General features: G+C 40.5%; 3 protein-coding genes across 3 annotated transcripts; 1 reads left to right on the forward strand and 2 right to left on the reverse strand.

Moving 5' to 3' along the window:
• Positions 1-2,954: 2,954 nt before the first annotated feature.
• s100z (S100 calcium binding protein Z) lies at positions 2,955-6,840 on the reverse strand. The gene is made up of 2 exons (XM_069673391.1): positions 6,688-6,840; positions 2,955-3,110 (listed from the first exon to the last, which is right to left on the reverse strand). The coding sequence occupies exons 1-2, from the start codon at positions 6,826-6,828 to the stop codon at positions 2,955-2,957; spliced, it is 297 nt and encodes a 98-aa protein (XP_069529492.1). The 5' UTR covers positions 6,829-6,840.
• An 8,587-nt stretch (positions 6,841-15,427) lies between these two features.
• Positions 15,428-16,403, forward strand: ch25hl2 (cholesterol 25-hydroxylase like 2). Its single transcript, XM_069673886.1, has one exon. The coding sequence runs from the start codon at positions 15,428-15,430 to the stop codon at positions 16,304-16,306; it is 879 nt and encodes a 292-aa protein (XP_069529987.1). The 3' UTR covers positions 16,307-16,403.
• A 3,570-nt stretch (positions 16,404-19,973) lies between these two features.
• f2rl1.2 (coagulation factor II (thrombin) receptor-like 1, tandem duplicate 2) lies at positions 19,974-22,992 on the reverse strand. The gene is made up of 2 exons (XM_069673367.1): positions 22,894-22,992; positions 19,974-22,162 (listed from the first exon to the last, which is right to left on the reverse strand). Exons 1-2 carry the CDS (start codon positions 22,958-22,960, stop codon positions 21,072-21,074), a joined length of 1,158 nt encoding a protein of 385 aa, XP_069529468.1. The 5' UTR covers positions 22,961-22,992; the 3' UTR covers positions 19,974-21,071.
• Positions 22,993-23,745: the final 753 nt, after the last annotated feature.

Genomic DNA, 23,745 nt, shown 5'->3' on the forward strand with positions numbered 1-23,745 from the left:
CGTTTGCTCACAATGATTATATTTCGATGTTTCAGCTGCAGCTGTAAACAAAATCTGCCTACAGTTTTGTTTAGGTCAAACACAATCCATCCAAACTGTTCTGACTCAGAGATGCTGACGACAGATGACTCAAACTTAACGATCGGCAGGAAAAGTCTCCAGTTCCTGAGAGAGATGTTTGGAGTGTGTTTAGAAGTGGATTTCATTCATAACAGGAAGAATATAAAAATCCACACTTACGATTGATTGCAACCTTTGAAAAATGGAACAAAAAACGTGATTAGTGCATGACATCTTCCCGAGGGAGACGTGGTGATTATCCTGCTCGATTACAGCCAATCACATAAATTGCATTGTAACGGTGAGGGTTTCTGCAAGCACCATCTGTGTGCATGAAAGCATCACACTTTGCATCATATTTTACTTCAGTAATTTTCCTCCACGTCACAGCTGAAAATGTCATTGAAAATTAACTGCCTGCTCTGGTATTTTTGGGCAACAGGACATACAGAGGAAAACCCTCCGAAAATACAGCGTGTGTTCATTTGTCCTCCCGAAGGTGAACGTATCAGCATTTCTGCTTGAGGGGGGGACGTGTCCGTCAGATTGGCTGACGCCTTCTGGACCCAGGTGGTCTGTGCATGTCGGGTCTGCCATGCGTCATCGAGACATGGTACGCCGTCATTTCCCAAAAGCACAGCCTCGCCTTGCGAGATGTCCAGTAAGATAATGCTGAAGGAGACAACACTTGCTCTTACGCACTCTCATGTACGGTGGTGCAAAGTATCCAAGTACATTTGATCTTGTTCTGCGTCTCATGGGGGTCAATGGGAGATACTTTCCCTCTAAACCTCTCCCATGGTTTAATGTTTCATACCCAAAAGGATGAACATTACGCACCATTCCTCACAACACGTATCGTTGGCTTTAACATCGGTTCTCGTACCAAAGAAAAAGACATGTAATCCAGTTTCCAGAGGATATGGTTGTGTTTATTTTCTGTAGGTTCTTTTATTATTCTACATACAACCCAGTTGTGGTTTATTTTTCCACAAGCTGTTACAATAAAAAGACAAAAATTTAATTTTTCAATTCAAGAATGATCTAATTTTACATGTTTGCAACACAGAATACATTTGAAAGCATTAAATGTTCCTGACACAGTAAATCCTCATCATTGGAACATAATGACACATTTGCCTTAATCATTGTGATGTGCAATTTGAGCCTGACTTTACCTCTGTGCCAACATGGGACTCACAACAAGGTATTTTTCCTCGGGGAACAAAGACTGTCTGACGAGAGAAAAAGGTTTCCGACATCATCAACAACATCAGGCTGTGGCAATACTCCGATTTATTCTGACATTTACAATAAAGGCAGGGACGACCTCAGCTGGGACAAGAAAATTAATGACAACGAGGAATATGGGAGACACATTTTTAGATGACAGGTTTCTTTTTAAAGGTTAAGGTCGCTGAATTATTTTAGTATCTTACAGACAAAACTAGGGGAGCAATGCGTCTGAGTTTGGGATAAAGGCAGCTCCAAACAATAACAATAAGGACAACTTACGAAAGGGTTGTTTGTATGTTCTAGTTATAAACATCACTCTAATATAAAGATGATCATTTGGATCAGACGTGCTTAACATCAAATCACAAAGTCATTAATCAACAGCTCCAGGCTGAAAGTTCTAATGTTGATGATCACAGCATCAGTGAAATAGTCAGGAGAATATAGTGTAAAGATTCATGTATAAGGACACAGATTTTCCTGGTTTCGTCAGTCAACGCAAATTGGAAGTATTTTTGTGCCTGCAACATGAAAACCTTCAGGAGGTGAGGTGACGTAGTTTGTAGAGTCCAGTCTTGGGAGGAAAAGTTGGATCAAACCAACACAGGACCTGCACCTAGACCTCCAAACGATTAAAGTTAAATTATTTCATCCATTATAAGTTACATCACATACACAACAGGACTCATCTTCCTTCTTTCTACAGTTGCCTTGATGTTCAGTTTTGATCCAAAAACAATTTTTTTTAAAAATCTAACCAAATTATTCCCCAATGTTTTGTTGGGTTAGAGCAATAAACTACTTCGGTTAAGATAAAGCTCTAGTTTGGGCTTAAATAATAAACCAAGTTGAATGAGGCCCTTTTTAACAGGATACAAAAAACAGTCATAAGATAAGATAATCCTTTATTGATCCCCAGGGGGGAAAATTTGGGGCGAGGAGAGTAAAATCATAACCAATACGCAGTTTGGATATTCCAACTGAAACGAAAAAGGCTTCAAGTTGCAGGCTTGTGATATACGACCAATATAAATACACAAGATCAAAATTTGTACGGACTGAAAAAAGGATACATGTCCCTGTACACAATAATATATAGCCCTTTATACACTGCAGTTCCACCTCAGCGCCATAGCGAAGCTCCGCTGTTGCCATTTAACATTGAACTAAGCAACGCCGGCGTAAAGCCGCCCCAGTGTGTGTGTTTTTACATAGCGCTCTGGCATCGGGAAGCAAAACGTGTATGAGGTGTTAACCAACTACGCATGCTTTAAATACACACACACAGCGCTGTTCTGCCCTGTCGGCTCTGCCGTTTACACAGACGCCATTTTGCCTCTGTTACACCTCTGTTACTACCTCCGATGCTGGCTCAGAGGCGGAACGACTTCGCCCCACCACTCCAGCTCCATGCGATTTACATAGAAGACAGAACGTAACAGAGGCGTAATAATCCCGCCTTGAACTGGCAGTGTATAAAGGAGCTTATGTTATATTTTAGGGACTATTTCACAAACTGCCATGACTAGGTTGGAAAATAAAAACTTAAGTCAACTGGTGGGACATTTAATGTTTTTTGCAGCGTGCGAGATTTTGAAAAGTTTTGGGGTCATTGAGAAAGATTTAAAGGAGGTTTACAGTCGATTCTCTTCAGACATCTACTTGGCTTTCTTCTGCTGCTCTTGGAAGAAGTCGTTGCAGGCGACAGTGAGGGCGGCCACCAGCACAACAAACTCATTGAAATCCACCTCGTTGTCTTTGTTCGAGTCCAGGTCGTTCATGATTTTCTCCACCAGCAGCGGATCTTTCTGAGACTGGAAACAAAGCGAGGAAGAGAACATTAATTTGACAAACAAGCTTTGAGTCTCTTAATGAATCCTGTATAATTTGCACTTGTAAGTCAATAGTATTGAGTCTTCATATCCCTGTTTGAGCAATTAAAAATAGCTTTGTCTGCCCATATAGGATGTGCGACACTCACGCTGTTGTTGGATTGATATTGACGCTTCATATTGACTGAAGGCAAAAGCTGCCACTCGTGTCCAGAAGAGAGCAGAGTGATGTTGCTGCTAAATGAGCCATGAGCTGCAGCTGATCACACACGACATTAAGTGCTGTGCTCATTTCCTCCAGGATTAAAAAACACGACACGGCTTTCCTTTTTCAAACTCTCAAACCTCCAAGGAAGCGGTGATCTTTCTGCGCGGCTCTCATTAAAGTCTACATTTTAGCAAAGGTTGACATTAAAATCCAATCAACACTACGGCCAAACTGGGATTCACTTTATTAGGAAAATATCACCACAGTCCTGCTGCTTTTTTTAGTGTAGTCTCCATTTTCGGTTGTCATAAGACTCAAAGCTACATTTGAGAAGTTAGCCAAGTTGTGTTAGAGTGAAAGCAGCCCTACGAAATTAAGAGTAACAGCTATAAATTGTTTGACTTTAACAGCTTTCTTCTCTCCAGCACAACTTTGTTTCACAGTGAAAAGGTAAAAGATACTAATGAAGGTATATCTACCGCCACTTTAATGTAACACATAGATGGACACAACAATGTTTGGTAGCGATGCACGATATTGGATTTTTTTTGCCAATATCCAATATGCGGATATTTTCCAACCCTTTGATTTCGATATATTAGGCACATATTTTTTTCCACCTAATTGCAGAGAACATCAAGTCTCCCCTGTAGTGGAATTGATATCATGCCTACTCTTATTGTAGTGGCCAAAAACTGCCATACTGCAGACATCTTGCACCCGTCTTCACGCTTGACAGAAGAGGCGTTGTACAAAAGGTCACATGCCTGATCACTCACGTTTCTGAGCGCACCTGAATGCAGCATCTCCCTGAAACAGTAAGGGAGACATGCCCGGACTTGTTTACTGCACCTACAACTGGGACATCAGTGATCACTGACAGACTCTTTTTATCGTGTGTGCGTCCATGAATATGTAAGTTAGTTTTGCACTGATGTTTAGCGTTACACTGTTAGCGTCGGCTTTGTCGCACACTCGTGCCGTTAATGTCGGAGCATTACGTCAAGGTTTTTCAGGGAATAATCGAGCATTTAGGCAGAATTAAGCGTCGTTTATTGGCCGAAAATGACACATCTGCAGATGCTGATATGTCATTTTCAAGCCTGCAGATACCGATAACCTGCCGATAATATCGTGCATCCCTAATCTTTGGAGACTGTGACACTGGGTTGGTATACGAATAGTAGAAAGTTGTTTAGTATTTACATTCTGAATATTTTATAGTATCATTATACACTTTTTACACAGTGTATATAAATGTATCTGTTTAGCAACAGTACATTGCTGTCCTGTGAAAGTCTGCAAATCATCAACTTTTATGTTTTCACTCCCTCTTAAAAGTCGAGCTCAACCAAGGACACTTGAAAAATTAAATCCTCCAAATTTTCACTTTCACATTTTCAGGCAGTTACTCATGACAAACAAAAAAAGCTTAAATAAATACAAATTTAAAATGAACTAACATTATCCTTAAAAAATATAAGTAAGTACTACGTAAGTATTTAAACTAATCTGAAATAGAAATACAAAATAAGGAGTTCAAAGCAAACAAGCCGTCCTACAGCATCTCTGTCCTTCCCCACCCATTCATAAACTGAATAACATATTATACATACAGTAATCTATCAAGCTTTGTTTTGCAAGTGTCAGAGGAAACTGAAGGTGAATGTCTTCCTCACTGGGGCTGTGTCTATTCTCAGAGGTGACTCAAGCCCAAGGGGACCTGATGACATCACGGAGTGTCTATATTTGGAGGAGATATGGGCCACTGATGATGATGCGTGAGCACCTGAGGCCTCCCATCCGCATGATGGGAGGACGAGAAGAGAAAAGAAAAAATGACATCTGAAGGCATCAGAGCTTTGACTCTGTGGCCTCTGTTGTTTTTCTTGACGTGTTGGTCTCAATCATTTGAAATCGCGGACTCGTACTCGCTGCTATCACACAGACTCAGGGGCTGAAGCTTATCTGAAATGACCTTATCCATCTCCTCCTCGTCCTTTATTTCCCACAGAGCTGCGATGCGAGGGCCACCAGCGGTTACACTTTAACAGCTGGATCGCAATCGATGAAGAAGCAATTTCCTCAAACAAGGTCACAATGCTCTTAAAATGCTCATTTGGTTATCAAATGTAACTTTTGGGGCGAGTCAGGCTGCAGCAAAGAATCAAGATAATGATCCTTCATAAGCATTTCAACATTATTACAATCATTAAAGATGAAAACAAACACTGCAACACTGTCATCAATGTGCTTATTGGCCTCTAAAATGTATTGCTAATGTATGGTAGATAAACATTACAATGAGTGATATTTGGTAACGGTTTTTCTCAGGAGGAGCCCGTCCACGGCCTGGGTTTATTTCTTCCTTCAATAGTGAGTATTGGAGGTTCAGATCCAGGGTTAAGTTCAGGTCATTCAGGTGACCTTTAAACTGTTTATGAGCCTGAGGCAGCCTTAAATCCATCTGGGTTGAAGACTAAAGGTGACTGCAATTTCTCTGCTGGGGCAGCGGTAACACGATTTTGCACGCTTAATTTCCTCTAGCAGACGGATGCAGTGTCAGCTTTTAAATGACTTCAATATACACACTTGTAAAAGCAGGCTTTTATGTGAATTACTCATTGAAGGGTGTTTGTATTTCCTGCATCTCTCCTGTATTATTCTTTACTCTGATATTTGATCATATTTGATTTGTAAATAAGTTGTATATCCAAGTGTTTATTTAGTGTTAGCATTATCTGCCTACCTCATATATTATCCATTATTGATTTTTGGCAGTTTCTATTATTTTCTTGCAGTTTTTTATATGGAAAGAACTTTGCATGCATCGCTTTTAAAAGGAGCTGCTCTCATAATAATCAAACTTAATACACCCAGATCACAGCCAAAAACAAACATTTGTGCAAAGCCATTATATTGGTAAATCTGGCCCACTTAATACATTTGTTCCTACCCAACTATGGAAAGGGTTTAGAATAAAAAAGGGCAACACTTTGTAGATTATTAATTAAGCTTTAAGCACCATAAGCTGGACCTATGCTCCTTTTGAGGATGTTTATATTCTGTCTTTTGGGAAACACTCAAAAAATCCTCCAAAAGTTCATCTGAAATTCTGCTTCATAATCAGACGTCTTCAGTTTAAATTTACAATAAATAAGAGCAACCTGGTAGCCAGAGGTAACAGCAAATTTAGCATGATTACAGCATTATTTGTTTGGTCCAGGCAGGTGACCTTTGTTGCACCTCATAACCCCATACTCTCCTCCCATTCCTAGTCTGCTTATTCACTTCAAAACTTGAAAAACTTCATAAACTAAACGAACAACAAAATAATAATGTCTACTTTACCGTGAGGAAGTCGGTGAGCTCGCTGTTCAACAGATCCTTCAACTCGCCCTTGTTGAGCTTGTATTTGTCTCCATCGTTCCCGGAGTAGTTGTGGAAAACTGTTATCAGTGCGTCCATCGCACCCTCAAGCTTGGTCGGCATTCTGCTGGAGAAATAAATTACACTTAGAGCTTCCTGAGAATAAAAATGTATTTGAGCACAAAAGAGTTATAAACAAGGACGTGACCAGGATGTGTCTATGGGAGTGGTGTTCTTACCTGGTTAGAGTCCTGTACAAATGTGATGAGAGATGTGGCGGCTCAGCTTGTTTATGAGGAAGTGAGGAGAAGCTTAGTGTGCCGTCCTCTATCTTTGTGGCGATAATTAATTCCACAGGTGAGACGCCCATGGTAACTGTCTTTCTTTCCAGGTTTTAATCAAGGCCGTTAAGTGAAAAACATGTACCTGTGTAACCCCCGACCCCCCCGGGGCCTTCACACATGTGTCTGCCCTGCTTACATCACTGAGGCACTCTGCAATACTTTATCAAAGGAGGACGGGTTAGGACCTGTCTGACAACTTAGGCTTAAATTCATCTTAAAGGAAAAATAAGGTTAATAATGTACATTTTTAGCATGTTTCTAACAATACAAAAAGGCACCGTGTGCAAAATGTACTCATTTTTTTAGTCTACATCTTTATTTTACAGATTCGAGCCTTTTCGATTCGAGATTTATAATCTGCATGAACTATAAAAACAATATGGCAATGTTGATATATGTATGATATATACTGGTGACATAATTTAATATGACTGTAGCCCTGTGTTTCTGTGGCCCTGACGTGTCCTTGTCTCTGGAAACTTCTTGTTAATGAGAAGCAGCACAGAGGGAATAAGAACTGAAATAGATGTAACATGTTTTGCTCAGGGGACACGACAGGTTTCCATTTTTGTTTCCTTTCCGCTACATGAGTTGACAGACAACAGTCACTGAACCGGACACGCAACTATTCTACATTTGAACAATTTTGAGGTCCTCCCAATTTTTCCTTGACTTTTAAATTTTCTATGTTTCAGTGGGCTATGTTGTTCTTTTTACTCTACTACATGTATTTTCGGTATAACAATCATAACAACTACAAATTTCTTGCATTTCAGAAAATGCATATAAAAGACCGACTCTGACAAAACAACCTGCACACTGTTAATTACAGAAGACTGTAATATATAAAGGTTTTCGGAGTCGGAGGGTTTGGCAAAACACATTTGTAGTGTATGCTAGTGCTAGCTTGTATTTAGAGTAATAATCTCAAAGATCTCAGTTTCGTTCTCTTTGGCGCCACCTATGGTGATAAACGTAATTGCGGGAGCACACTTCCCAGATATCCAGTCAGTGCTGCATGTGTGACGTCCACGGTTGGCTCCGGTTGTAACTCTTGATTTTCCTGGCTGACGGTCGCTTTCCTTTTCAGACTGTTTGCTTCATCTGAGCGTCGAGTTTGTTTCTTCTTCTTTGGATTTTCACTTCTTGTTGAAGTTGTATCTGTAGTCATCCATCTTTTCTTTGTTTGTTCAGCCATAGTAGATTACTGTTTACTCGCAACACTTGCAGAGACCGGAAAAGCAGCCACTTAGCTCCGCCTACCCTCTCTGGCAGACCAACCACTGCTGGCCGATGGAAAATGCGTCACTAACTGGGCGCCGCTTGTGATTCGTCGCCGCAGACAGCCAGTCTGTAATACTGCAAATGTAAAGGCTTTCATCAGCGGGCCGTAGACTCACCATCAGAATCACCATTGTGTTACCTCATTCGGCGATAGATAGTGACTTAACAGGCATTTATTTAAATTGAAATCTCCCGAGTTTCCCCTGCTTTATCGTGCATTTTACTCTAAATGAACCAAAATGTGGGGAACAAACATCATTCTCTATTGAAGAAGACTTGAAACTTTAAACCATAAATCCTTTCGGAAATTATTAATAGAGTGAAGAGCAGAGCAATTTTCTCATAGACTTTTATAAAATCTGAATTTTTGCCCCCCTGCACGGCATTAGAAAACATGTGAGACCTAAAGATTAACGATACACCCTTAAATACAGTCTACGATAAAAATACATCAAACCTTCAGTGACATGCTTTTCTCTGCCAGTGACAATTCTCGAAATGTTTTCATTGTCGGCATTATTTTTGGCAACAGCCGCTTTCACCCTCGGCCATTTTGTGTCTGACAGTCGCTTTCATACATGATTGTCCCTCCTGTCACTGTGACAGTGGAGAATAACACTCCATTCAGCCCTCAGCCCCCGAAGACAACACCTGAGTGATGTCAGTTGTCAGGTGTGCTCGCAACTTTTCTTCCACTTGCTGCCACGAGAAAATTAGTTTCCATTTGTTAGGCTGATGAAACTGTTTTCCTCGCAGCTGCTCAGAAGAAAATGTTGTGGAAACCGGGATCGTGAAATCCTTGACACAAACTGACATCACATCAAGCACGAAAATGTTAATAATAAAAAAGAATCCACAACGCGTAAAATCATTTCAAATATCACTGCAAGATTTAGGCTAATTTCAGTGTGATTATTGTTGTAGCAAAAAAAGGAATAATTAACCAAAGAGGAAATAAATAGTGTCCCTTTTAAATGGAGATAAGTTTGATTTTAGATTTGTTTATTACAGGCCATTTCTTTTAGATATACACGTCCACCAATAAACTTTAACACCAACTCTGCATCAATGTTAAACTATTATTTTGACAAAAACAGGACATCACTCCTCACAACCATTTCTTTAAATGTCAATATTCCCAGACAAAACTTAGAGAAAACATACATTTTTATGAATGTACCTTGTTTTTTAAAAAGGGATTTTAAAGCCCGTTCATGGTCTTAAGTTGAATAATAATTGTTTCCTTCCTGAGTGACAGATAGTGTTTCATTTCATGCTCGTTATCCTCTACAGCATCGTCAAGGTAACTTCAAGGACAAACAGGAAGTGTTTGCACCGAAGCTCTGAAACATGTTGCTGCTTAGAGGTATAAAATATTTGTAATTACGGCCACTGTAGCTAGAAATGATGAATATTGAATGCATACTTTTAATGCAGAGAATGAATCAACAAGTAGACGATAAATTAATTGCATTGCATCATGTTTTCAGATTGTGAATGCTCCTGTCTTTGCATTGTAGACACTAAATGTAGGCTACTTGTGTTTTTGATGCCACAAGCGTAATATCATTATTACATTATCCTCACACAAGACACTTCACCTACCCCCAATTCTAATTCTCCTCAGTGCAATGTTTGTTAAAGTACAATATTTAATATATCATCAAGTTTATTTGTGACATTGTTTACTGTATTTGTGTTTGATATATTTTCTACCCCTTTATTTCAATGCTTCAGTTTATACATTTCTTATATACTTATAATGTCTCTATAGTCTATAGTGTCTCATCTTTCATCTATGTTTTATTTTTGTTTTATTTTTACGGATGACTTTGATGTGGCAGTCTAATTCAATCATTAATATATGACGACCCTTGCTAGCGGCTCTTTTTGGTCCAGACAGAAATATCTTAAAGATTACTCGATTGGTTGCCATGAAATTTCCATCATGATGCGTCATTCGTCTACATCATGAATTCTTATTTGTGTTTGTAAGTGAAAATGTCTCCACAATTACTGTAAGGACTGCCATGCATTTGGGGACAGACCTTCATGTTCTCCTCAGGATGAATTGTTTTGACTCTGGTGATCCTCTGCTTGATAAATGGAAACATTCTAGCCCTTTTTACACTGCGGTTCCGCCGTCATGCAGCCTTTGCCATTTTACATTGGATCAAGCAATGCCGGCGTAAAGCTGCCCAGTGTGTGCCACATATCATTCCGGCGTTGCGGAAGCAAAACGTGCGCAAGGTGTAAACAAACAGCTTGTGCCGCTTGTAGAACTGTTGTACAAAAGCAGTATCATGCTGTTGTCCTGAATAACAACACAGCCTACAGCTTTGGGCTTGTAACCAAATCACAGCCATGCTTATATTCAGTATAACTGCACCCTTTCTTGTTTAATATTGCTTAAATATGGAAACTCAAAATTTCTTTTGCACACTCTCTTGGCACTCTTGCACATTCCTGTACAAATTACACAGCCCTTTCCCTACACCAAAAAATATTGTACATATTTTATACAAAACTCTTTATAATGTATATTGTAGTGCTGTTTATATTCTATTTCTATGTTTACTCTCATGCACCAAAACAAACCCTTGAATGTGTAAAGCAACTTGGCAAGAAAACCCTGATTCTGATTCAGAAGGCAGCAAAATATCAAACCAAAACTTGGAGATGTGGAGCTCCGGGGTTATAACAAGCCTGGCAGAGCAGCTAGCATGGCTGAAGACTCTTTTTTCCTTTTGTCTCACTGTCGTGTGACATCAAACCTGATGATGTCCTACTCTGACTCTCAGGTTTTCCACTCCTTTTTTCTGACTCAAGGCTCTGTCTTCAACTGTTATAGTTGCTGTATGCATGGATGAAGACTTGCACCTGTTGAGGAGTCCTGACATGAATCTCTTCCTGTTCTTTTCATACCTTCTGTAGTGTCATCACATGCTGTCGCACAGGCTTAACATAGGGTACAACTTTACTTCCTATAACAGCTGAGCACGAAAGCTGGACATGGAAAAGCTAAAGGGAAGTCTGGTTGCTGTTGTACTGAGCTGATCTACACCGTGCGTCGAGAATGTTGTAGTGTGTTACATTCATTAAGGGTTTAAGCAGTAAAATGTAAGTAAGAGCAAGAGCAAGTGTCTCTTTGCATCACAAACAGGTCCTGATATGTGGTGTTATCATAGCCGTGGATCTCACCTGCCATCATCAGCGTAAACAGCCTCTGGAGGTTTTCTCACTGTCTGTGCATCAGTGTCTGAATTTGACAAATGTAGTTACCTTTAGAAATAAAGATAACTTCTGAGTGCTCTGCCTTTTCTCCACAGCCGCACTAGTCTTAATTAACATTTTGACCCGGCTTTTACGACTGTATCTATATTTTAATTTGACATTTTTTCCATGGATTGACCACAGGAAGCAGCTACTGGATGCTACATACAAAAAATAAAGTGCTTATGGTGATATGAAATTTACAGGAGATTTGTTTGTTCTGAAGCACAAAACCGTTTTTGTAAAGTGAGTAGAGCAGTCCGACACCTTGTCATCATCTCCTCAGACACCTCATGATGCACATTTGTGATGTGGTGAAGTCCCACTTCTCATTTATTTTACCAACACTTGTCTTGGCAGGAGGTAACACAGAGCCAAAAATGGTTTATGACCATCCATAACCACTCAAACGGTTGATTGTTGTGGCACTGAAGCAACTTCATTGTACTGTATTCGACAGTGTGTTAACAGTCACCTCCATTTCTTGAAAGGGTCGATACTTTTGGATGTGACGAGATGGACAAGTCTGATTTTTTTACTTGTTGCTTTTACAGTTTTTCCCAAGGTTTGACTTGACATAAAAATCCCACAGAAAGCATCAAGCCCATGGTCAATTTGAGACACGTTATTTTGGATTAAAAATGATACAAAGAATATGACTCTGGTTTTAAGTTGCTCTCTACGGAAGCCCTAAGCGCACATGCATCCATACAGTTTATTTACTCCGTTTTCCTGTGATAACGAGTTATTTCTGGTCTTGACTTATTTTTCTTGTTATCACGGGAAAACAAAGTTGGTTTTCCCATTATAACGGATTAATTTGGCCAATTATCTTGAGATAACAAAGCTTGTTTTCTCGTGATAACAGTATAATTTTCTGTCGATGTGGAAAACAGAATGACAGACTGGTCACTGTGATAATACAGACCAGACAGAGGTCTCGAGAAAATGACCAGAAATAACGGAAAACGGATAAATGTATGGATGCATGTTCGCTAAAGGCTTCCGTAGCTCTCAATGTACAAAACAGAACAACTTACAGGAAGATAGAACTAGAAATGCAGCTGAAAAGAAGAGGGAAAAGTTGACTTAAGGTAGGTTAACATAAAGATTTAACATATTATTTACATACTAGACGGGGTGAAAATGTATAAAGCAACTATGACTCTCAACATGCAATGTCTCTATAATATTCGTTCAAATCCAGTTGGATTTCCTCTCATTCACTGTCTTATTAGAGTATCATTTGTGATGTTTCTTCGGTAAAGACTTGATTTTTACTGCCCTCTATAGGCTGATCAGGGGTATCAGAAAGTCTACTGATCATATGACAAGTGTTGGTCTTTTTTTAAACTCTGTTCAGCAGCATGCTGTGCACTTCTTGTGTTTCCTGCAGTAGACACACACTCACCGTCATCAACACTGATGCACACAATACTTTTAGTATTCTGTTTTACATACAAAGTCGACTTATTAAGTGGACTTGGAGCAAAATTAGGTACTCCAACTTGCAGACAAACAACAATAACTACATTCATCTGTACCTTAACAGGATTTAGAACCAACACACACGCAATTAACCCCAACATGTTTTTCACCTGAATCGTGCACCTCAACAGGATTTACAGAAGACCACAGGAACACCAGCAAACAGCAGAACTACTTCTAAAACATTAACATGCGTCTCAACAACACAGGATGTACACTCACACAACAAGCTAACAGCACCTTCATTAAATACACTGCTCTATGACCTCTGCTAGCCGTTAACACTGTTAGTGCGTATTTTACCTGTTGGTAGGTTCTCTTCGGCGGCCTCCTCTTGCTCCTGCTTCTCATCTGTCCAGAGTAACTTTCCTCCTCCTCCCTTCTTCTCCTTCTTTTTAGGTGCCGGTGGGCGGTTAAAGTTTATGCTAGCACTCCAGTAGCTAGCATGATATTGCGTACTAACTTAATTAACGGTCACGACGTTATCTTTATTCGATGAATGTGGGGTTTTTGTGTGTGTGAATTTTGTAGTATCAGCCTCGGTTCTTCTTCAGCTTTTTGCTACTTCGGTCCTTTTTATCCACATAATTCGTTTATTGATTCAACTCAGCTCTTTCTGTCTTGATTTTTCCCGCTTGACCTCTGACACATCAAATGGAACGGTCCATTTACACTTGTGGGGGGAGGGGACGTCGGTCAGTACCACTGCACCATACAGTCGTTGCACTGCACCTGCCTATATGTTGACAATACCCCTAATCAGATGGGCTGTTCCAACGCCAAAGTGGGATTTATTTTTCCAAAGTTGTTTCTTTTTAACAGGTTTATTAATAAAGAAAAATGATAAATACGTTTAACTTTAACTTCATACCTAATTAATTAGGCTCATCTGTGTTTCTATTATTGTTTTTTTGGTTTCTGTTCTTTTGTTGTTTACTTGTTTCTTGAACGTCAGTTGAAACTTAAAGTGCTTAAATGATTGGACGACATATGAACAAAGCTACAGTTATATAACAACTGGCTTAACTTGGTGGTGTTATTATATAATTTATGCATCTGAGTCATTTCTCTTATTGTAATGCCAGACAAGAGGCATGACTCAGTGTCTGAGTGTTTGTGGATAAATATTGGACTGTAAATAGGCTTCTAGTATCTATTTAACTTTCTTTGTGTTGTGATGCTGTAATGAAACTTCTCTGGAGAAATCTAACATTCTGCTGTTGATTTTTTTAAGATAATAATGTTGATTTAAAAGAACCTAATGAAAATGAACTGATGACACCTGATAAGTTAGTCAAGATCAAGTTCTGTCTGCCGATAAAGCAGCGGGTATCACATGATTTTTTTTATAAAAGATTTCCGCTCTGTACAAAATGATTGTGTCACACCATAGGAACACATACTGTGAAATCTTTTGCTTTCTGTAAACAAACAAGAAAGGAAGAAAGGAAAGGAAGTTCTTTTGAATTCATGTCTCATTTGACAGCTTCCCTATGATTAATTACTCTTTGGGGCTCATGTTGGTTTACTGTTTGTTTTTGTTTCTGTGTCAGGGAACTCAACTTCCTTTCCTACAGTACTGAAGTACCCATGATGTTAATCTTTACATATTGGGTAAGGACTGTTTTAAGGTTAGGTTTCGGCACGTTATATATATATCAATATAGTGTCCTCTTGCTTGGTGGAAACATGACATTGTGTGTGTGTGTGAGAGAGAGTTTTATGTGTTTAATGATCTTAAACGTAGAGTAATAAAACATTAACATGGATAATTGTTAGACAACGTGCTGTGACGATAGTAGCCCATACTTAGCTAGTTTCATTGTTTTTAGCATATGTCAATCTATGTACACTGACAGCAATGTCAAACTGTCAAATTCCTTGTATGCGTACACATAACTGGCCAATAAAGCTGACTTTGATTCTGATTCTGAAAGTAGCTGCCCCCCAGATCTGTGTGATAAAGTCAAATTCAGCAGCAATCGGAAGCTCTCTCTCCATGATCTGGGTCGGAGATGAGCGCTGTTGTGGCCCGGCTCCTGAGCCCTGGCTGCGGTCCTTGTGCCCATGAAAAAGGGCCTTTACAGAGCGCCTTCTTTTAAAACACAGGGGGGGGGGGGTACTGGGGGGAGGTGGGGCTAGAACATACATAAGAGGCTAAGACGGCCCGCCAGTCCAATTTGGCACAACATCACCAGACAATTTGCTGTTGCTTAGCCTATCTGAGGAAGCTGATTGGATCTCTCCATTCATTTAGAGCCTCTTTATCCTCTCGTTGTGTGAATAATCCTCTTGGATCGGCCCTCTTTTGGAAGAGAAACACAGCGTCAGCCATGAACAGGTTACTCAGAACTTTACCCTGGATGTCGGATGTGGATAATGGGACCGTGGGCCAGTCCCCGGTCCTGCAGCCGGTCTGGGATTACCTCCACCAGAACCACCACGACCTGCTGAGGAGCCCTCTCTTCCCTGTCGTCCTCTCCGTCTCCACCTACTTCATCCTTGTCGGTCTTTACACCGTCCTCGACCTGCTTGCACCCACCTGGCCTTGCATCAATCGCTACAGGCTCCACCCTGACCACCCTGTCACCTTGCCTAACATTTGGACCACCCTTGCTGTCACCATCTACAACCATGTTCTCTACATCTTCCCCTCTGCAGTCGCTCAGTGGTTATGGAGGCCGCCCACGCCGCTGCCCTGCGAGGCCCCAACTCTCTGGAGCTTCTTCCTTGGGATCATTGGCTGCATGGTGGTGTTTGACTTCCAGTATTACCTGTGGCACCTGCTCCACCACCGAATACCGTGGTTGTACCGCACCTTCCACGCCGTGCACCACCAGTACAACCAACCCTTCAGCCTCGTCACCCAGTACCTTTCCGGCTGGGAGTTGTTCAGCGTTGGATTCTGGACTACAATAGACCCCATTCTGCTGCAGTGCCACTGCCTCACAACGTGGAGCTTCATGGTCTTCAACATCTACGTCTCCACCGAGGACCACTGCGGCTACAACTTCCCCTGGGCCCTGCACAATCTGGTGCCCTTTGACCTCTGGGGTGGAGCGCCCAAGCACGACGTGCACCACCAGCGGCCCGGCACTAACTTTGCCCCTTTCTTCTCGCACTGGGACTGGCTGGGGGGCACCAACACGGTGCCAACTACCTCCAGCCACGCTGCAGCGGAGACAGATGAGATGAAAGAAAGGAAAGACTAAAGCACTCGAGTTAATCTCTCACCGACTCTCTTACTCAAACCACCTCTTCTGTGCCTGCTCTCATTCCAGCATGCTTGTTTTTTCTCTCTTCTCTCACACAGACCTGTCTCCTCTGCTTTCTGCTTCCTGTCTGTCCGCATTATGATACTGATCGCCCTATTATGACTAATCTCTAACAAAACATTGATACAACTCTTCTTTTAGGAGCTCTGATTGTCACTTTAATGTGTTTTGACTGTCTGGTAAGTTGTCGAGAAGAAAGATCTTTTATGTCTCTTTCTTTGTGCAATTATGTTAAAGTATTTGTGTCTTATCTCAGGTTGGTCTAACATGTTGTGAGCTACAAAATAAAAGCACCAAAAAAGTTCTGTCTTCATATATGTCACTGAACAGCTTGTATAGAGTATCATCTGATGGTAGATGGTGTGATCTGTCAGAGTGATTACACACAGCACTTACTCTCTCCCCCCTCTCCCTCCTCAGCACTGACCCTCTCACTCACACGCATGAATAGCAGCCTTTTAGCTGCATCCCAGTTTGATGCGTGGGCGCAATACTAATCCACCTCCGTCTTCTGTTAGAGACACAAATGCTCTAAATGGAAGAGTCCTAATTAAAGTCTGAAAAGGACAATATGTTTGTGACAAAAAAATCTAATTTCAAAATAAAAATGAAGTATTTGTAGGGCGTCTTTGCAGCAGCAGGGCTTTTTCTGTAATACATACTTGTACCAATAAAGACCACTGTGAGAAAGACTTTTTTTTTGCATTGATGTCAGGTTGTTGCCATCATGTCAAAACATTAAGTTTAAGAGTTCAAATCTATTTCTTTATAAAGTGTTGACCTCTTCACCTCTGTAGAATAGTGTGTTTTTGCTTCCATGTGGTTTTACTTGCAGTTCTGAAACACACCACCAGAGGTCACTTTTACCCCCAATACAAATCCGAGCACCCAGACAAAAAAAAACACATCAAACCAAGAAATCAGCTTCTACAATTTATATTTTGACAGATTTAATGCTCGTAGAACTAAAGATACGTGTCAACTGCTTTGTGCAATAGCATATCAAATGTTAACAAACAGGAAGTGCAGTGAGTCACAGAGCTGTAATAGTGATCTAGTTCCACACTGTGTGACTCCTCTTTCTTTGTTGTCATTCACGTGGTAACACTACAGGCAGTCAGAACTGGTTGGGCGTGTTTCTGGTCTATGGGGAAATCGACGGGTGCAACAGATCCTGCTTATTTTAGAAACATTCAGAGGCCTCGGGCACGTCTGTCTGTGTGCTGTAATAAGGCCGGTTCTAGTTGAATTAAGCCTGAATTAAATAAACAGACTATAAACCAAAAACGAACAGGTAAGGAGCGCTTCCTGGACTCAAAGTGAGTACTTTGGTGCGGGAAAAAATGTGGCCTAAGCAAACAAAAGAAGACTCCAAGGCACTCTCTTTAAATAATTAAAATGCCTTTGTTATATTGGCATGGTCATGTCAAAAAACAAACTCCGAAGCTTTTTCAGCAACATGCCTTCATCAGGGAGACATGCTACAATAATAAAGGCATTTTAATTATTTAGAGAGACTGCTGTGGAGTCTTCTTTTGTTTTCTTAGACTATGAGCCAAGTCTGGATCTCTAATTGGAACTTAATTGGGATTTAAGTTAAGCTATTTCCTGGCAAAGAAATACATTCTTGAGAGGTAAAATCAGCTGTGATGTGTTCCGTTATCCTCAGCAGCAAACTAACTCTTTACACAAACGGTTTCAGGTCCAAACTGTGCAAATCTTCTTTAGGTTTTCTCATATTTTTCATTTTCTCGTACCTGACCATGTATCATGCCTGTGAAAACAGGATTGTGGCAATTTCTGAGAACTTTAGGGCATACCGCACATGTTGTAATATGAAACATGCAACACAAACCACCACATGTATGTGTGGGAAACTGCAGAAGAAACCACATTTCTTTTACCAGTTATGTGCATATTTAAAACCCACTTAATTATGTAACTGACAGTGGTTAAGATTAAGAATTTAAAAAAAGTTATTAAAGCAATATGAAGGAAAAAATGTGTATTTGGTTTTTGGAAATTCAGACTATAGAAGATCTCATTTCTACATGCCAAATATCCCAGCCACAGGTTAGCATAAAGAAACTGCTAGCCTGGCTCTTTCTGCAGGTCACAAAGTCCACCAACAGACCTGCATGATTTTACTAATTAACCAGTTAAATAACATTTGTTTAATCATAAAAACAAACTCTAAACATTGCACAACCATTTCCCAGAAGCACATAAGCCCTGCTATGACTTCAACAAACAGACTTTAACACTGAACACTGACTTATGTGTTTCACTGAGCTGTGTACAGTTCAGCTTTACCTGCACACGTGAAACAATCATAAATCATATAAATGGAAGTCTTTCCAGTCCTGTCATACCAACACTGCCTCTCATGCCTGTCATAACACAGGAGTGCAGACACATATTGTATTGTGTTGTGTAATGAAGATTCTAACCTTGCTATGATGAAGAAAACTTAGCACGTTAGTACGTGTGTGTACACATGCATGAATGTAATCTGCATTTCATTCATTTCCCTCATTCCTAATCATGCATGCTCATGTGCAACAGGACAGGGCACTCCCTGCAGCATTCCTGATGCATCCAAATCTTTAAGCAACACAGGATTTCCACACTTTATTTACGTCACAGCCAAGTCTTTATCCTTTAACTGTAAATATAATATTCCCCTCTAAACCTACATATGGTTAACTACATATAAATCCCTTATTGTGGTTGCATTTTGCAGCAGTCTTCATAGTATTTACATCGGACATACTTTGTTAAATACATTTGCACAGAAACGATCATGCATGTGATTTTTGGATACGTCTGTTTGCCCTGCGCACACAGTGTTACTCGCTTACTGGCATGTCTAAAAGGAGCTGTGTAAAGGTAACACGGCCGGGGAGTGGCTCGTGCTGACAAAAGGTAAGACGACACTCCACGACAATCATTTACCTTTCTAAACATCCGAGCGCTCTGCCTCAACCCGCCATTAAACAGGAAGCTATCTGTGTGTGTGTTTACATGGGGGAGGGGACGGCTCTTTGGGTGGGGTTATCTCTTATCTAGAGATAAAGGAGCAGGAGACCCCCTCTTGGTTCACAATACCCCTTTTGTTTACCAAGTTCAGCAGATTTGAACAGAAATATAATAAATCAAGGCTGTCCGAGCTTTAAATTAAACACAAATCAAGAGAAAGGCTGAGTCATGAATGTTTCCAGTGTTTCATATGCAGGTAAACCGACACCTGAAACTATAGTGGGAGCACAACCTGTTTAGGTCATCAACATGCCTCAACACGCCCTTAAACATTCTTGAAGCCCTCCACTTTGGCCTGATTTCTTTCTGTCTGTTCCTTCAGATAACAGAATGATTAATACCAAAGTAAACCTTAAAAAATAAACGGTTCTGGACACTTCCTGACTCTAAAAGCTACCACAACACATTCTATGAATTCCAAACATTTCCACAGGTTGCATGAGTGTGAGTCACGTCTGCATCTCTCTCCAGCTGTGATGAAAACCAGGACAGTGACTCACACGACGCAGGAATTTAAGCGGTTGCGCAATATGGAAGGAGTTTCACAGATACTGCATCCTCTTGTTTCATCATTTATTTAAAAAAAATCTGTAACAATAACGCCTGTTATCGTCAAAACTTTAGGTCATGTGGTTAAAATAGGCAAGATAAAACTTGTTGGCTGCAGAAGGCAAGGCAAAACACAGCAATGAATATTAAATACATACACACGTTTTCTGTGGCTGATTTGATTAAAGCAACAGTAACACCTTCATCAAAGTCATAACTTGATATAACCTCTGGTTTCGTTCCTCCCAGCACATCAGGTTCATTTGGTTCTTTTATTACAGGTGTCCTTTGCTTTAAATGGTCCTCAGTGCAGGGAGGAAGTCAGTCAAAATATTCAGAGAAATTTTGTGGAGAAAAAAGGACTGAAGTTCAGTCTTTACAGGCTCCTCTCCATATATATATAAACAATTCAAATATGCATTCATGTTTCACATTTTAACATGAAATAACAGTTCATAACAAAGTCATATAAATATTAAAATGTACTCTTGTATTGGCACAGTCTTCACATTTAAAGGGGAATTCAGCTATTTTTAAATGTAGGTCCAATTTTTTTCTAATAGGTACAAACATCTGACAACATTACCAAAAGGATCCCTACAAAAACAAAGTTATTTTTTAAGCTACCAGACTCCATTGACAAATACAGTAATTTTACCTGACAGAACATGGTAGCTCCTGGTCTAGCTCTGCATTTGACAATTTGCTTTATTTGTGTGTTATTGTGTGTTACACAAATATTCTGCTGGATCAAAATTAATGGTTTAATCCCAAAAGTCACACAATAACCCAAAAAAGGCAACAAATCTTGGCAGCAGTAGACCAACAACCCATATGTTCTGCAAGCTAAAATCACTGTTTTTCTAAATGGAGTCTGGTGGTTTTAAGAGAGCGAAAGAACAGCTGTTTCTGCTTTCCAAATGAGGACCATACTCTTGAAAAAAATATGTAAAAATAGAGCCCAGGTAAAAAAATACCAGAATAACCCTTTAAAGTTCTTTGAGGTTACCTGGTTTTTCTGTGTCGCAGTGCCACAGGTCTGTTACACCGTGTTTTCAATACACCAGAGTACAAGCAAAGGCGCATGATAGAGTCTTTCCTCTCCTTTATGTGACTAACAGCTGCTGCTCTGCGTGTTCCCGCTCTCCGACATGTACGACTTGCTCTTCCTGGAGTATTTCATGGAGCTGAAGGAGACCCTCATCCTCTCCACAGTCCTGCTGCTCCTGCACAGCAGAGTGTTCTTCACGTGGTCTCTGAAGTCCTCCGAGACAAAGTAGTAGATGAACGGGTCAAAGCAGCTGTTCAGGCTGGCCAGGCATAGAGTGGAGATGTAGAATCCATACCCGTTATTTATGACTCCATCTTTCAGCAGGGAGTAATGCACCACCAGCATGATGTTACTGGGGATGAAACAGACGAGGAACGTCACCAGGACGGTCACGATCAACACCACGGCTTTCTGGCGGTTCTTGGACGCAGAGTTGTCACCCATGCTGCTCCCCAGAGCTCGGAGTAACAGAACATACGCCACAACGATGATCACACACGGGACGAGGAACACCACCATCCCCATGAAGATGAAGTAGTAGTACGGGAGCTGCACGGACTGGAAGGGGTTCAGAGGGTCATGTATGACGCTGACATCATGGCAGGTGGTGATGTTGGGGTCTTTGAGCTTGGCGGTGTGGTCGTACAGGTACAGCGGCGTCGTGGTGAGCCAGATGAACGCCCAGATAGCCACGCAGACGCCGATAGCCACTTTGTTGTTCCTCTTCTGCTGGGACAGCGGGTGAGCCACCACCCAGTACCTCTGCACGCTGAGGCAGGTGATGAAGAGGATAGAGCAGTACATGTTCCCGTAGAAGAAGCTCACCAGGACTTTGCACAGCGGCTCGCCGTAGATCCAGTTGTTGCCGTTGAAGTGGTAAGCGATTTTTAGCGGCGTCCAAATGACAAAAAGCAGATCAGCCAGAGCTAAATTAGCCATGTAGATCGACGACGGGTGCTTCTTCTTGGTGCGGAAGAGGAACACCCAGATAGCCATGCCGTTTGCAGGAAGTCCCACCGCGAACACAATGATGTACATGATGGGGATGAAGACTGTGGTGAGGTTGCTCTTCAGGGTGTCAGCTGTCGTCTTATCCACGACGACTTGTTCTGAGTTTTGAGGGTCCTCAAACCCGGCAAACCCACGTCCTTTACCTACGGAAATATTACAACATTAAATACATACAAGGTCAAACTGTATACATTATGTTACTCTTAAAACAATGTAAGGAACAGTCTTTCAAAATGGCACACCTGCTCAACCTTATGTGTTTTATGATGTTAAATAATGTTTTATGTAATAATATTGATTGCTTGATTTCTCCTGTGTTACACTGAACATATACAACGATGCACCAAGTTATTTTGGCCATATTATTTTGGTCATAAACAAATTTAAATAATATATGTCCCTTTATCAAATTTTAGTGGCTTACATTTGTTTAGGATGGCTATTTGGTTATTTAAAAATATCACTTTGAGGCCGTTATCCATCAGCCCCACTTCCAGACATCTATCTTCTAATTGCAATATTAAAATTGACTGGCAAAACAAACGAGTTTTAACAGTATAAGTCTGAATATCTTTATAAATGAACCTGTATATTACTATTTGCATTAAAAAAAAGGTTGAAAGAACATCATTTCCCATCAGCCCTCTGTCTGTTTGGGAGCTGACCACAAGCCAAGGTTAAAAATCCGTCAAAGCGTATCTCCAATTATGATAACAACTTTTAAAAACAGTTAATACATTAATTTTAAAACAACTTTAATATTCAGTCAATAAAGATAGGCTACTCTGAAGGGCTGAGACGTGCCTCCCTTGTTTGGTATGTAAACGACCTCGTTCTGAGAATCATTAAACACAGAGAGAAGTTACGACCTTACCTGCAGCATTTACGGCAGAAAACCAGCAGAAAATTAACAGAAGCGACAGTAAGCGAGTAAAATCCATGTCTGTGAACTTTCGACGGTGCTTCTCCCTCCAACAGCTTCTTAAATGTCGACGAACAGTTACGACCCCGAAGGACACACCCCGAGACTACCTGCGCGAACGCTGGCTACGTCATCTAACACCCGCCCACCACGACTACTCACTTTTCCCATCACAGGTTTCCATCCAGTTTCTATGAGTGCAGTAAAGAGACAGACTTTAATACGTTTTCAAAAAGGGCTTGCTGTATGTAAACAATACATTAGAAAAACATTCAGTGAGGTAACCTTACATTAAATATTCCCCTGAAGAAGTGTGACAGTGTTGCTGCTATATATAAATTACACTGTTTGTCTATGGTTCGAAAGAGGAAACATAGCCTATTTTGTTCGGAATAAAGGACACAGTCATGTGTTCCATGTCATGCTATAATTGAACATCCCTTTTTATAGTTACATTATATTACATTATACTATATTATACTATATATTTGCAATTTTTTACCGTTATATTACCTACGCAATGTATGTATTTGCCAATTTTATACTGCACCTTATATTGCACCATATCGTAAACCTTAAAGCTCATACCATCCTGTATTATCTCATCCTGCATACCATGTCACTTCACTCCATAACCTACTTTAACTCGTCACTTACTCCTACTTATATAACACTTGTATATACCTCAGATTTTTATTTATTCTTATTTTTATACTGTATTTACTTACTTACCATTTTGTCTTTGTTCTGCTGCAACACCTGAATTTCCCCCCTCTGGATCAATAAAGTATTAGTTTATAATTC

This window comes from Semicossyphus pulcher, unplaced genomic scaffold (genome assembly GCF_022749685.1).
Source record: "Semicossyphus pulcher isolate SPU_LCO1_2020_fin unplaced genomic scaffold, fSemPul1.0.p SCAF_22, whole genome shotgun sequence".
Classification (NCBI taxonomy): domain Eukaryota; kingdom Metazoa; phylum Chordata; class Actinopteri; order Labriformes; family Labridae; genus Semicossyphus; species Semicossyphus pulcher.

Bases quoted from the DNA above. Each gene is read 5' to 3' on its own strand.
- s100z (XM_069673391.1), bottom strand. From the start codon at position 6,828: ATGCCGACCAAGCTTGAGGGTGCGATGGACGCACTGATAACAGTTTTC. The intron at 3,111-6,687 runs GTAAAGTAGACA...CTTTGTTTCCAG, and splicing joins AGCTCACCGACTTCCTCACG to TCTCAGAAAGATCCGCTGCT.
- ch25hl2 (XM_069673886.1), top strand. From the start codon at position 15,428: ATGAACAGGTTACTCAGAACTTTACCCTGGATGTCGGATGTGGATAAT.
- f2rl1.2 (XM_069673367.1), bottom strand. From the start codon at position 22,960: ATGGATTTTACTCGCTTACTGTCGCTTCTGTTAATTTTCTGCTGGTTT. The intron at 22,163-22,893 runs GTAAGGTCGTAA...ATATTTCCGTAG, and splicing joins TTCTGCCGTAAATGCTGCAG to GTAAAGGACGTGGGTTTGCC.